Source organism: Danio rerio, chromosome 8 (genome assembly GCF_052040795.2).
Source record: "Danio rerio strain M-AB ecotype USA chromosome 8, GRCz13ab, whole genome shotgun sequence".
In the NCBI taxonomy this organism is placed as follows: Eukaryota; Metazoa; Chordata; class Actinopteri; order Cypriniformes; family Danionidae; genus Danio; species Danio rerio.
In genome coordinates this window covers 29,708,463-29,722,289 of record NC_141028.1, presented here as the reverse complement: position 1 = coordinate 29,722,289, position 13,827 = coordinate 29,708,463, and the positions used below count along the sequence as shown (strand labels likewise).

General features: G+C 35.4%; 1 protein-coding gene across 1 annotated transcript in view; it reads left to right on the top strand.

Moving 5' to 3' along the window:
- mov10b.1 (Mov10 RNA helicase b, tandem duplicate 1) overlaps positions 1-11,368 on the top strand; it is a 28,108-nt gene extending 16,740 nt beyond the window's left edge. The window contains exons 12-22 of the mRNA NM_001044342.2: positions 1,808-1,905; positions 1,995-2,092; positions 2,182-2,280; positions 2,362-2,464; positions 5,970-6,087; positions 8,482-8,673; positions 9,015-9,086; positions 10,036-10,161; positions 10,233-10,321; positions 10,409-10,527; positions 11,141-11,368. Of these exons, the coding sequence (NP_001037807.2) occupies positions 1,808-1,905; positions 1,995-2,092; positions 2,182-2,280; positions 2,362-2,464; positions 5,970-6,087; positions 8,482-8,673; positions 9,015-9,086; positions 10,036-10,161; positions 10,233-10,321; positions 10,409-10,527; positions 11,141-11,202 (1,176 nt within the window). The 3' untranslated portion in view covers positions 11,203-11,368. The remainder of the gene's footprint in view (positions 1-1,807; positions 1,906-1,994; positions 2,093-2,181; positions 2,281-2,361; positions 2,465-5,969; positions 6,088-8,481; positions 8,674-9,014; positions 9,087-10,035; positions 10,162-10,232; positions 10,322-10,408; positions 10,528-11,140) is intronic.
- Positions 11,369-13,827: the final 2,459 nt, after the last annotated feature.

Genomic DNA, 13,827 nt, shown 5'->3' with positions numbered 1-13,827 from the left:
TTTACTTGTGATTTTCCTTCAAATTGCATCCCTACTTTTTTTTTTTTCTTGTCACCAACTTGATTTTACCAAGTAATCCAGTTCCTGGATTAACATCTATGTTGTTCCTTAAACAACATTCCAATCAGCCAATCAAAATTAAGGCATACCGTTAGTGCTTAATTTGTGAATTGTGAGGTCCCAGAACAGATTGTGGTAATGGATTCGGCATGCTATCCTAGGATGTAAAGGTGTTGTGGACTAAAGTGAAGAGTGTTGGGGTGTCTTGGAACAAAGTGAAAGTGAAGAGCGGCCGGGGGAGGAGGGCGGGTGAGGAGGAGGATTGGTAACATGAAGTGCCGGATCAGATTTAAGAGGTGCCAAATCCGGAACCGGCGTGCTCTGATACAAATTAAGCCCTGGACACCATTTATGTTAAGTTTAGGCTTATAGTTAGGGTTATGAATGTCTACATGGGAATTATTTACAGTTATAGTTGGGTTTAGAGGTAGGGAATAGCTATGAATTACATTTTCGAACACAAAAATGATGTTCCAGGATCAACATAGATATTAATCCAGGATCACATTGTACTTGGCAAAATCATGATGTGCTTTTTTCTTGTCTATGGGGATTGGCTGAGAAGAATTGGACCTGAATTAGATTCTTGTCCAATCAAATCACACATAGAAACTAAATCGCATCCTACTAAACAACCTCGAGACATGGGCACTTTATAGAGTGTTTAGAGTGCATGTCACTGATAACTGAATATGATAACTGAAATCACCAAATGGCCATATATACACACACACACATATATATATATTATATATATATATATATATATATATATATATATATATATATATATATATATATATATATATATATATATATATATATATATATATATATATATATACATACAAATAATAGTAATTAATTATCATTTAATCTTTATGCTTATGTTATGCTTATGTTTTATAAGCATATTAAAGTAAAATTTATATATAGTCAAATATAAACACAAGTAGTAAAATTATATTTTTGAGATTGGATTTCTTAACTCATGAGTAAATTATAATATCATATATAAATACTGTAGTAATCTACTGTATAAGTTAAGTTCACTTAAATAAAACAAATGTACACTTGTTTTATTAACAAAATTTTTTACTGTAGTTTATGTATCAATTCTTCCGATTACCCTCTAAGCTTATTATTAAGATGTCTATGGTTTGTTTGTACTTATGAAGTAATGAACTAATACCTTAATAAAAATTAATAAACCGCAAATTAGTTTATTGAAGTCGTAGTTAATGGTTTGTTAATAGCCAGAATTGCACCTTTAAGTAAAGTATGACCAAAAAAAGAATATAAAAATATAATAAAAATACTGTATATTGAAAAAACTATACTTGTAGTGTAATGACAGTGTATTGAAAACTAGTGTACTCAAAGTTAACTATTATTTTACCTAATGTGCTTTTAAAAGTATGCTTTTATAAATGTAAAAGTAAGCCAATTTCCAAGCAGTATTAAAAAAGTATATAAAATATACTTAAATGTATACAGGGTGGGTAACTTATTTAATGACTATCGAACTTGTAGAAATCTTTAACAAATATAATAGTAAATATAGTAATAGGAATATAATAATAAATAGGAATAAATAGGAGTTATTCCCATTTCAACAGTACAGGAATCAGCTGTGAAATGCAGAAATGTTTTATTACCGTTTTAGAATACTTTATTAAATGAACCACACATTTTGAGAAAACAAAGTTGCAAACAATTTTATGTTTAATGTGTTGTTTGTGTTCAGAACAACAGTAATGTGGAAGGAGAAAATATTATTTTTCCATGTAAAGAGGATCTAATGCCCTACAAGATCGTGGTCTGCACTCTGGTCACTGCCGGCAGGTAAAATGCTTTGTCTTTCAAACACACTAAAAGCTCACTCTCTCTCGCATACTGTACACATCATAGATAAAGTGCATGCTTGTTGATAGGCTGGTTAGTGGAGGCTTTCCTGTAGGCCATTTTTCTCACATCTTTGTGGATGAAGCTGGTCATGCTGTGGAGCCAGAGATCGTCATCAGTGTGGCAGGTGAAACCCCAAACAATATACAGTAACATCAACACCTAGAGTTTTTTTATTTGAGATAAGTCATTTCTCTGTCTTATCATTGTTTGTAGGACTGCTCAATGCTGAGACTGGACAGCTTGTTCTGGCTGGAGACCCCAAACAACTGGGGCCAATCCTGAGATCTCCCTTTGCCATTAAATATGGACTAGGTGAGATCAGTACATACTTATACAGCAACACATACAGTACACACTCCGTAAACTGTACATTATAATTTGACATGTTTGTAGGTCTTTCATTGCTGGAGAGGCTGATGACACAAAATGAACTTTATCAGAAGGGTGATACAGGGTTCGACAACCGTTACGTCACTAAACTGCTGCAGAACTACAGGTAAAGTGAATAAGCTATAGAACACATTTACTAGACTTAATTGACTAATTGTATGACTCATTAAAGGCACAGTATGTAAGATTTTTTATTACAATATTCAAAAACCTCTAGACTCATGTTTCACCAAAGTGTCACGATGGCGCAATGGGTAGCACGATTGCCTCATAGCAAGAAGGTCGCTGGTTCAAGCCCTGACTGGGTCAGTTGGCATATCTGTGTGGAGTTTGCCAGTTCTCCCTGTGTTTGCGGTGGTTTATCCAGGTGCTCCGGTTTCCTCCACAGTACAAAGACATGCACTATGGGTGATTTGAATAAACTAAATTGGCCATAGTGTATGTGTGTGAAGAAATGTGTATGGTTGTTTACCAGTGTTAAGTTGCAGCTGGGAGGGCATCCGCTGCGTAAAACATGTGCTGAATACGTTGGTGGTTCATTCCGCTGTGGCAACCCCTGATTAATAAAGTGACTAAGAGGAAAAGATAATGAATGAATGAATGTTTTACCAAATGTTTTGTTAAATGTTCAAAAGAAAGTAGCAATGAATGTAAGCAACCTTGTCCTGTGTCTCTATGATAATTGCATTACATACGCTCGATTTCCGATTTGGTTTGTACAGAAAACAGGCCAACACCAAAAACAATTTTAGCAAATTGGACTTAAAATGGTTTATAATTCCTAAAAAATGATATAACAGTGCTGATTCTTCCCTTTGTGGTCATGAGAGGAAGTGGAAATGGTCGACTGTGTCATAATAAATGCTCTGCTGCTTTTGTACTGCGTCACGCTTATCTTTCATAAACAATTGTTTTAATTGTCTCGATTCACTTCAGTGGTTTTCAGCTCTACTTCATACTACATGATGGTCAGCTTTGAATGCTACAACTCATGCACTCCATGAACTTGATGGGTGCATCCAAAATTGCATACTTCTATACTATATACAGTGCATCCAGAAAGTATTTATAGCGCTTGACTTGACCACATTTTTTTATGTTGCAGCCTTATTCCAAAATGGATTAAATTCATTTATTTCCTTAGAATTCTACACACAATACCCCATAATGACATTGTGAAAACAGATTTTTTGAAATTGTTGTAAAAAAAAAAAAAAAAAAACTGAAAAATCAGATGCACATAAGTATTTACAGCTTTTGCCGTGAAGCTCTAAAATGAGCTCAGGTACTTTCTGTCTCCACTGTTCATTCTTGAGGTGTTTCAGCAGCTTAATTGGAGCTCATCTGTGGTAAATTCTGACTTGATTTGAAAAGGTGTACCTCTCTATATAAAGTCCCAGGTTTGACAGTGCATGTCAAAGCACAAACCAACCATGATGACAAAGGAATTTTCTGTAGACCTCCGAGACAGAATTGTCCCGAGGCACATGGCTGGGGAAAGTTACAGAAAATTTTCTGCTGCTCTGAAAGTTCTATTGAGCACAGTGGCATCCATCATCCATACGTGGAAGATGTTTAGAACCACCAGGACTCTTCCTAGATCTAAGCTGAGTGATCGGGGGAGAAGAGCCTTAGTCAGGGAGGTGATCAATAACCTGATGGTCACTCTCTCTGAGCTCCAGCGTTCTTCTGTGAAGAGAGGGGAACCTTACAGAAGGACAACCATCTTAACAGCAATCCACCAATCAGGCCTGTATGGTAGAGTGGCCAAACTGAAGCTACTTCTCATCTGAAATTTGCCAAAAGGCATCTGAAGGGCTCTCAGACCATAAGAAACAATTCTCTGGTCTAATGAGACTAAAACTGAACTCTTTGGAGTGAATGCTAGGCGTTACATTTGGAGATAACCAGGCACCGCTCATCACCAGGCTAATACTATCCCTACAGACCTAAATCCTAATTGACATCTCTAGTGAGATCTAGAAATGGCTGTACAGAGTTGCTTATAATTTTATAAATTTGCACCAATTTCAAAAAATCTGTTTTCACATTGTCATTATGGGGTATTGTGTGTAGAATTTTGAGGAAATAAATAAGTTTAATCCATTTGGAAATAAGGCTGTAACATAAAAATGTGGAAAGAGTGAAGCGAAATAAGTACTTTCTGGATACACTGTAGTTCGCTAAAAACAGTATGTGAGCCGAGTTGTATTTCTAAGCTCATAGTATTCAAAAAAACATATGTGAGAAGTACCTGGAGAACCTAATTCCAGGGAGATTCTGACCTGCGCATCCAATGGATGCTAATTCTATCCCATGATGCCACACGAGAGGATTTCTGAATTGGACTGAAGTGATGCAACTGACAAATGGCAGATGTTGTACTTCCGAGCCGAGTTCCATTCATACTCGCATTCATATCATATAGAACAGACTTTTCTTACAGTCGTGTCAAATTCAAATGTAGTACATACGCAAGTAGTAGATTTTGGATGCTAACGATTGTGTATGTGTGTGATTGAGTGTGTATGGGTGTTTCCCAGTGACTGGTTGCAGCTGAAAGTGCATCTGTTGCGATAAGTTGGCGATTCATTCTGCTGTGGCGACAACTGATTAATAAGACCAAGCTGGAAAGAAAATAAATAAATGAAAGAATGAATAGTGCTTATGAATTGCTTGTTTATTAGATAATAGTTATTATGCATTAGATTTTTGTACTTAATCATTAAAAACTAGTTACTCTTTATTAGATACTAGAACTTATTTAATAGACGCTGTAAGAACAGCTTGACACAGTACAACTCAACATAAGTACAGGGGCCCCAAGGTTTTCTCATAAATGTAGGAAAAGATTTCATCTATAGAAGAAGTTACAAAAATTCCTAGACCAGACTGCAAACGGTTATTTATGAGACATACCAGAGTCATTTGTCTTTTTGATTTAGATGTGTTGACTTGAATTGTAGCCAGGATTAGTACAAAAAAGTTGCTTAATTTGCTTGGCAACAGTGATATGTATTGCAGGTATGAGAAATAGCATTGAAATTAAATTCAATGGCCTGGCCGCAAATTAATATGGGAAGAAATTGGTGAGTTTTTTTTTTTATTTATGACTTAATATATAGTTTGGAACATTTAAGTAAAATAGATTGGGAAAGGCCAAATCCAGAATAGTCACATGTAGAAATGTCTGACATTTTAAATGACAATTCAGTGTGTAAATATGTTTTAGGGCCACAAAATAGTGATCTAGGGCAGCTCATTGGTTTGCACTGACGCCTCGCAACAAGATGGTTGCTAGTTCGAGTTACTCCCACAGTCAAAAGACATGTGGTATAAGTGAATTAAATCAACTAAATTGGCTGTATTGTATGAGTTTATGTGTGTGAACATGAGAGTGTATGGGTGTTTCCCAGTACTAGCTTGCTGCAGGAAGGGCATCCTCTGCATAAAACATATGCTGGAATAGTTATCGGTTTACTCCGATGTGGAAACCCCTGATAAATAACTATGCTGACTAAATCGACTAAGCCAAAGGAAAATGAATGAATGAAATAGTAATCTAGCCATATCTCTAATTCCCAATTCCATCTTTCTTTCTGTTTCTCCAGATCTCATCCATCCATTCTGAAGGTTCCTAACGAGTTGTTCTATGATAATGAACTGAAGGCATGTGCAGATGAGATCAGCTCCCGTCAGTACTGCACGTGGGAACACCTGCCTAAAAGAGTATGACATATCCCATACACACAAACATGATAAATCACACAAGATTGTCAACACATTACTCTAAGCTAAGTTGGTTTATTCACCCAGAACAATACAATAATGGAATTGGAATGTCTTTATTGTACCCAAAGCGCAACTAGGTTTGCGGCAATAGCCGACAGTTAACAGTAACAGGTCACACTCGACAACATAGAACTAAAAGTAAACAATAAAATTAATCATAATCAAGTAAAAAATAAAATAAAAAAAGCATACAACTTAAAGCTTGGTAAGTAACTCAACAGCAGTTGGAACAAATGAACGAAAATATCTGTTGGACCTTGTCTGTCTAGAATAAGTATACCTTCTGCCTGATGGCAGGAGGCAAAACTTTGAATAAGGTGGATGGTTTTCATCTGCTAAAATGGACATAGCCTTCTTCATGACTCTCACCCCATACACATGTCCAATACTGTTAAGATTTGTGCCCAAAATCTTTTGAGTTAGATGAACAGTTTTTAAAAGTCTGTTTTTACTTGTCATCCTCAAATTACTACACCAGCATATTACTACAAAAGGTAAAAGAGACTCAATAAAAGAAGAATAAAATGTCCTAAGAAGAGGCCTATCCAAATTATGGAATGTGTTGAACTTGTTTTCCCTATGTTTGATCCCTTTAAAGACACAGATTATGTTTGATACTCTGCCCTTTGCCTGCAAGTTTATCATTATAAAGAAATGCATGGTAACCTGGCTGGGTGATTCATTGAAATGAAATCATGAACATGATTACGCAGAGCTATGATTGTCTTGTACTTCTTGCAGTAGTAAATCTGTTCCAAAAGCCATTGGGTGCCCTCAAACAGAAATGCTTTCAGATTAAGCAGCAATTACAACACAGATCCATAGACTGCATCCAAATTTTTTACACTTATACTTTAATTTGTCCTAAAAGTATACTTTCTTGTTAAGAAAAAGTACATGCTTTTGAGTGTGTAGAAGAAGAGTACGCATGGGGACATACTGCTTCCTCATTAACAGACCGTTATGTTGCTTAGTTACGTCCCCTGTTAGTCAACTCGACACATCATCCACATTTCCTTCACATTTAACTACCTACTTTATTAGAGAAGCAGCACCAAGATAATCTGCCATTCGCAAGTCTTTCATGCAGAGAAATCTCCTCAGGGTTTTGGCTGATTATGCTTTTAAAAGTTAATTTCCAAACATGTCTTTATATAAGTTTACATTGTTGTTGTAGATAAAATATAACATGTAAAATGTGATTGAAATATTTTCCAGTTGTCCACATATTAATTCATAGTCATTCAAACAACTTTAACAAAGCCTCTCTACTTGATGGTTGGCCTTGTGTGTCCACCATGTTTGCAGTTTTTCAAAACTTTTTTTTTTTTTTTTTACCAGAATTTTGTAGTTCTAATTGAATTCACGTCCAACACACAACAATATTGTGGCCAGTATTAGCAGTTAGATTTCACAGATTGAATTTCTACCTAAAGTAGTAAACCATCCAGGAACCTTTGGCATACTCTTTTCAACATACTATGGTTTGGGATGTACCAATTCTATTTTTGAATACTATTTAGAATGGAAAGTATGCGAATAGGGACACAGCAAATAGTTCATCGTAGGACTGGGGGATATAACAAAAAAAAACTCATTATATAATCATCTAATATCCTGAAAACGATATATACTCACCGGCCACTTTATTAGGTACACCTTACTAGTATCGGGTTGGACCCTCTTTTGCCTTCAGAACTGGCTTTATCCTTTGTAGCGTAGATTCAACAAGGTACTGAAAATATACCTCAGAGGTTTTGGTTCATTGTGACATGATAGCATCACACAGTTGATGAAAATTTATATTTTCTATTGTGCTTACCACTTTAGTGAACTTACCAACGAGTCTCATTTTCTCTGCAAGTCATTGTCACATTATTCTTCTCATAATATTTATGAAACTAACTTCCATTTCAAGTGTTTTTACTGTAAATGTGGGGCTTGTTTTTGTCTTAATATTTGTGAATGAGGAAAAATTAGCCCTCAATCAAGTCAACCTCTTGCCCAATCTAAACTCTTAAACTTTTTGAGCATTTCTAGTAAGTTAACTCCTTCTCATAGGGTGTCAGACAGCAGTCACTAGTCTAAGTAATGTGAAGGTCAGAACTTTCAGAAGTTTCTTTGTGAAGTTAAACTTGGTGGTAGTCAATGGTTACATTGGACAGTTTGGGATTTTAGAGGTTTTCGTGAAGGCATTGTGTCTTGTAATTCTGATGTTATACCAAGGCCCCTTGTTGATCGTATTATTGCATTTCCTTAATCATTTTAGCATGATTTTCACCTTTTTTGTTTTCAGGAGATGACACATTCTGCTCTGTGCTGCATTTTCAGGGCTTTCCTGTGATTTTCCATGGAGTGGTTGGAAAGGATGAGAGAGAGTCAACCAGCCCATCCTTTTTTAACACGTCTGAAATCGACAAAATCATGGACTACCTGAAAAAGCTGCTCCTGACACAGGCCAAGAAGGGGATTGCAAAAATCTCCCCCAAAGATATTGGCATCATCGCCCCCTACAGGAAACAGGTGAAGATAAAAATACCTTTTTAACAAATCTGTTTAATTAAAACACCCCCAACCCAACAGTTGAATTAAGATGTCATTAAAAATATTAAACCAACCATTGGGTTGGTCTATATTTTACCCAAAGTTTCCAATATTTATATTTTTTTTATGCAGAGATGCTCTCTTGTTCAACTATTGGGGTCAGTATTATTGTGATGGTGATGGTGTATATCTAAGAAACAGTTTGTACATATTATTTTTTGAAGTACAGAAACATCTATTCACAGTTCTTTTTCCAGACAAGCTTAAATTTTTCTTACAGATTATCCTTACTGTAATCTTTATTGTTTGTATTTTTAAAGGTGGAGAAAATCCGGCAGGCCATCAAGATTCACAGGGAACTTAAATCTCTCTCAGGCATTGAAGAGCTGAAGGTTTGACTCTAAGGGATCTATTTTAACAATCTAGGCGCAAAGTCTAAAGCACATGGTGCAAAAGCATTAAGGGCATGTCCAAATCAACTTTTGCTGTTTTAAGGACAGAAAAAATACGCTCTCCGCCCAGGCCAATGATCTAACAGGGTCGTGCTTATTCTCTAAATGAGTTATGCATGAGTTTTGAGCATAATGTGCATTGAAGTCTCATCTCCCATTTCCTTTAAGAACCAGTTACATTATGCCATGGCATATTTACTATTTACCTGGCAGAATTTGTAAGTGGAAAAATGCTTCACTAGCTAGAAAACAGTTAAACAGATCATCTGCAGCTTGAGGATAAAAATTAAGCCTCCTCCATTTGAACTGTTTACTTTTTCTTTACTTCCCTTTTACTCTTTACTTCTTTACTTTCGTGAATAAGGAAACAGTTTGGTTCACACTCCATTGAAGACATCCAGTAGCCTACATATTTAGTTTCAAAACTATTTGTAAATTCAGTTTTAATTTCCAGCAAACAAAATAAAAGAACAATAATAATGAAATTTGGTGAAAAAACTGAGCTATATCCAAACACAGGTTCTATTCTTAATGCCTGATTTTGGACCGCATAGGTGCATAACTAACGCACTCTGTGCTGGACTTTAGACAAGCTTTTCAGTCTATTTCAGTTTATTACAATAGCAACACACCAACAATGCGCCTTAAAACACCTCATTTTTAGACCGGAACACCCATGAGTCCACAAAATGACGCAAATGGATTTGCTATTTAAACAACATGGCGCAAAATGTGAAAATTAGAGTTGCGCTTGTCTGAAAATAGCAAGAAATTGCACCATACATGTCTTGCACCTCGCTGCGCCGAGTGTATGATAGATCCCTATGTCTTGTTCACACTCTCACACTCATAAGCAAAAAATAAATAAATAAAATAATGCATTTTATAGGTTGGCTCTGTGGAGGAGTTTCAAGGCCAGGAGAGAAAAGTGATCATTGTGTCAACCGTTCGCAGCAGCAAGGAGCACATCATTTTGGATGACAAATTCAACATCGGGTTTCTGAAGAATGAGAAGGTGCAGTAGTATCTCACACACTGTACAACACAACAAAAGACAAAAGAAAACAAAGTCTTTCTCAACTCTAGAGATTCAATGTGGCGGTGACAAGAGCAAAAGCCCTGCTGATCATGGTGGGAAACCCTATTATTCTGCGGACAGACGAAATCTGGGGCAGGTACATGAACTTTTAAATGAGGTATATACATGGATGATATATTTATCATATGCATTTTGAACTCATTGCATATTGTTATACCTGTAGGTTTATGAACTACTGCATTCAGGAAAGAGGCTACACTGGATATGATATTACCCATTTGGAAGAAACAGATGTGATTGCTGAGCGTTTGCTCAGTCTTAACATCAGACAGGAGATCACTGGTAAGACATTGACTTAAAAAAAATAATAACTTAAAGTAAATTGTTTGAAAGAGATAGCAAAAACATTTATAATGTTTCAAATTAGTTCTGTTCCTTTTGAATTGTAAAAATTGTCCAAATTTAACATGAAATGTTTCTTTAGCACCAAATCAGCATATTTGAATGGTTTCTGAAGGATCATGTGACACTGAAGACTGGATTAATAATGTGGAAAATTTTGAATTGCCATCACAGAAATAAATTACTGACTAGATTTTAAAATTAATAAATTAACAATTTTAGTGTTGGCGGTTCATTCCGCTGTGGCAACCCCTGATAAATAAAGGGACAAAGCCGAAAGAAAATGAATGAATGAATTTTAACACATTTGAAAATAGTTTTTTTTATATGCAATAATATTTTATTTGATTTGTTTTATGACTTTATTTCTCATCAGATAAATGCAACCTCGCTGAGACTTTTATTCTAAATATTGGAACATTTGACTAAGTCCAAACGTGTTTTGTTTATTTTGGTCTTCTGTGGACAGCTTCTGTGCTTTTTTAATTTGGTTTAATTTTGTAAATGAATCCTGTAAATCAAGCACTCACTATCATGTTCTTTCTCCCTCTAGTGGAAACCGAGGAGAGTGTGGTCCAGCAATTTCTGAGTCCTCCATGGAGACATGAACATTAAAATAAAATGTCATTAAGGCCCATCCCGATAAGTCTTGCATTATTATAGCCATGTTATTTTAGAGTGTTTATTGAGAATTATAATTTAAACATGAAACTGCACATGGTATTTAAACATTGCATTAAATTTGCAATTAAACAGCCTTAAAAATAAAATTCAAATTTCCAAATGCTGTATGTCACTCCGGCAAAACAATGCATAACCAGATCGGTGGGTGAGACTAAAAAAGTCATTTTCTTTTACCCTGTTACCTGATTGCCTCAGGTCATAGACATGGTTTGGTTTAGGCTTTAGGTAATGAAGATAATTTTCAATTTTACTGCATGATTTAAAAACAACCACCATTTTAAAAACATAGACAAAGTCAGAATTGCCCATATTTGCTCTGCAGAAAACTAATTCTCCAAGATTCTAGTGAGCATTGAAACTGTTGAAAAACTAGTTCATGTATTCTGTTTGGTCATTGATCTTCAAGGAACAGGTTTGGACACCATTGATCTATGCAGTAAAAACTAGAAAGGTTATTTTTTACTTATTATTTATATATATATTTATTATTACCAGGGTTTTATGACAACAGGAAGTTGAAAAGCTGGAGACTCACCATAATGCTGCCATTTTGTAGAAGCTTGGGATCTTTTAAAAGGTTTATAATATATTTTTGAAACTGCAGTGCCTCATTTTTTACACCAGTGTGTTTTCAATGTACCAAATTCATGTATCAAACTCATAATTTAATTTAATTAAAAAACTTTTGGACTGAAGTAATTGCATGTTAAATTGAAAATAAGTGAAAAATCAGGAGACATATTAACATGATTCTTATATAAAAAACAGATATCTGCATTATAGATACTTGAAAATCATGGTTCCACAATCAGGCAAACTTTAAATATGCTGCATACCATGGCATGCTACTTAATTTACATTTAATAACCTTTTTGATTAATATTTCCTTGCTAAGAAATTCATTAATTTGTTGTTTTTCTTGAATATGGTCAATTTTGTCACTAAACGCATTGTATACAGTGTCTGTTTCAACCAAAAATAAAACATGAAAATGTTAATTTTCTTGCTTATTTTAAACTTTTATATTTAACTTTTATATACTTTTTATTGCATCACGCACAAAGAAAAGTGAGATCTTTCAGCTGAGGATCTGGTGTTCTTTCCAATGTCAATCTTACATAACTTCAAGATCAAAATTATTTTTACCCTTAGGTTACGAATAATTTCAGGCTTGACAGTATACAGTGTTGGGGAGTAGCTAGCTACAAATAGCTTTGCTACTAGCTTAGCTACATTTTTGAGTAGCTCATACAAATGTAGCTTTTCCAGTATCTAGCAAGCAGCAGAGTAGCTTGACAACAGCTACTGTACATTCCATTTTGTTATTCTGCAATGGTTTATAGCAGCATCTTAAAAGATCACACACACTACAATGAAGAGTCTATTACTGCTTTCACATTCATTTATTTATTACTGTTATTCTGCAAATAGTATTTTTCAGTTAACAGTTGAAATGCAGTCTATATCATAGTCTAACGGTTGACAATTAACCTGAAGTAAGAAGGTTGTGTGAGGGCTTCAACAAATTTGACTGCTGACAGTGACAAATTTGTAGTAAAACCTAATTGTATTGCACAGTTTCAAGTACTTGTTTTTATATATATTATGTTTATTTTACCAGATAAAATACGATCATGCATTGTTTTTTATTTATTTGACTGTAAGGTCTAACTTTACTTAGGCAAAAGTCTTGTCACTTAACAGAAATAATGTACAGTACAGAATATAGTAATGGTGTAGTGGACTCCCATGAGCCTGGAGGGCTGCATCCATACATCTCTGCAATGACTCTAATAACTTATTAATAAAGTCATTTGGAATGGCAAAGAACGCATTCTTGCAGGACTCCCAGAGTTCATCAAGATTCTTTGGATTTATCTTCAACGCCTCCTTCATCTCACACCAGACAGGCTTAATAATGTTCATATCTGGTGACTGGGCTGGCCAATACTGGAGCACCTTGACCCTATTTACTTTCAGGAACTTTGATGTGGGAGCTGAAGTATGAGAAGGAGCGCTATCCTGCTGAAGAATTTGCCTCTCCTGTGGGCAGCACAACTGTCTTGATACCTCAGTCTGTTCTTGGGTCCATGCGGGTTCCAGCAGGTCTTCTGCAGTATTTGTGATGATTGGGATGCAGTTCAACAGATGATTCATTGAAAAAATCTACCGTTTGACACTTTTCCAAATGATCAACTAGAAGTTATTAATATTATTTGTTGCTCTCACAACTTGGATTGACAACAATAATTTTGTCAGGCAGTGTATGTAGCCTAGCTGGTGTGTGTGACCGTCTTTTGCTGCTTATGTTTTCCGTATAGGGGTCACTGGGGCTTTGTACCCAAAGGGTAGTGTCCTTTTGCTATAGGCTATGGTAGCTTGGTTACATCAACTGAAGTGCAAAAATAACAGGTCTACTTCAATTGTCATATTAGCAAATGAGGCTACTTATAGAAGGACTAGACTAATACACATAAAGCACTGCATATCCAGCTTTATCTCTGGTTTTATCCATAACCCCCCGCTTAAGTATCGGTTTCGTTTTGTCAGCTTTAT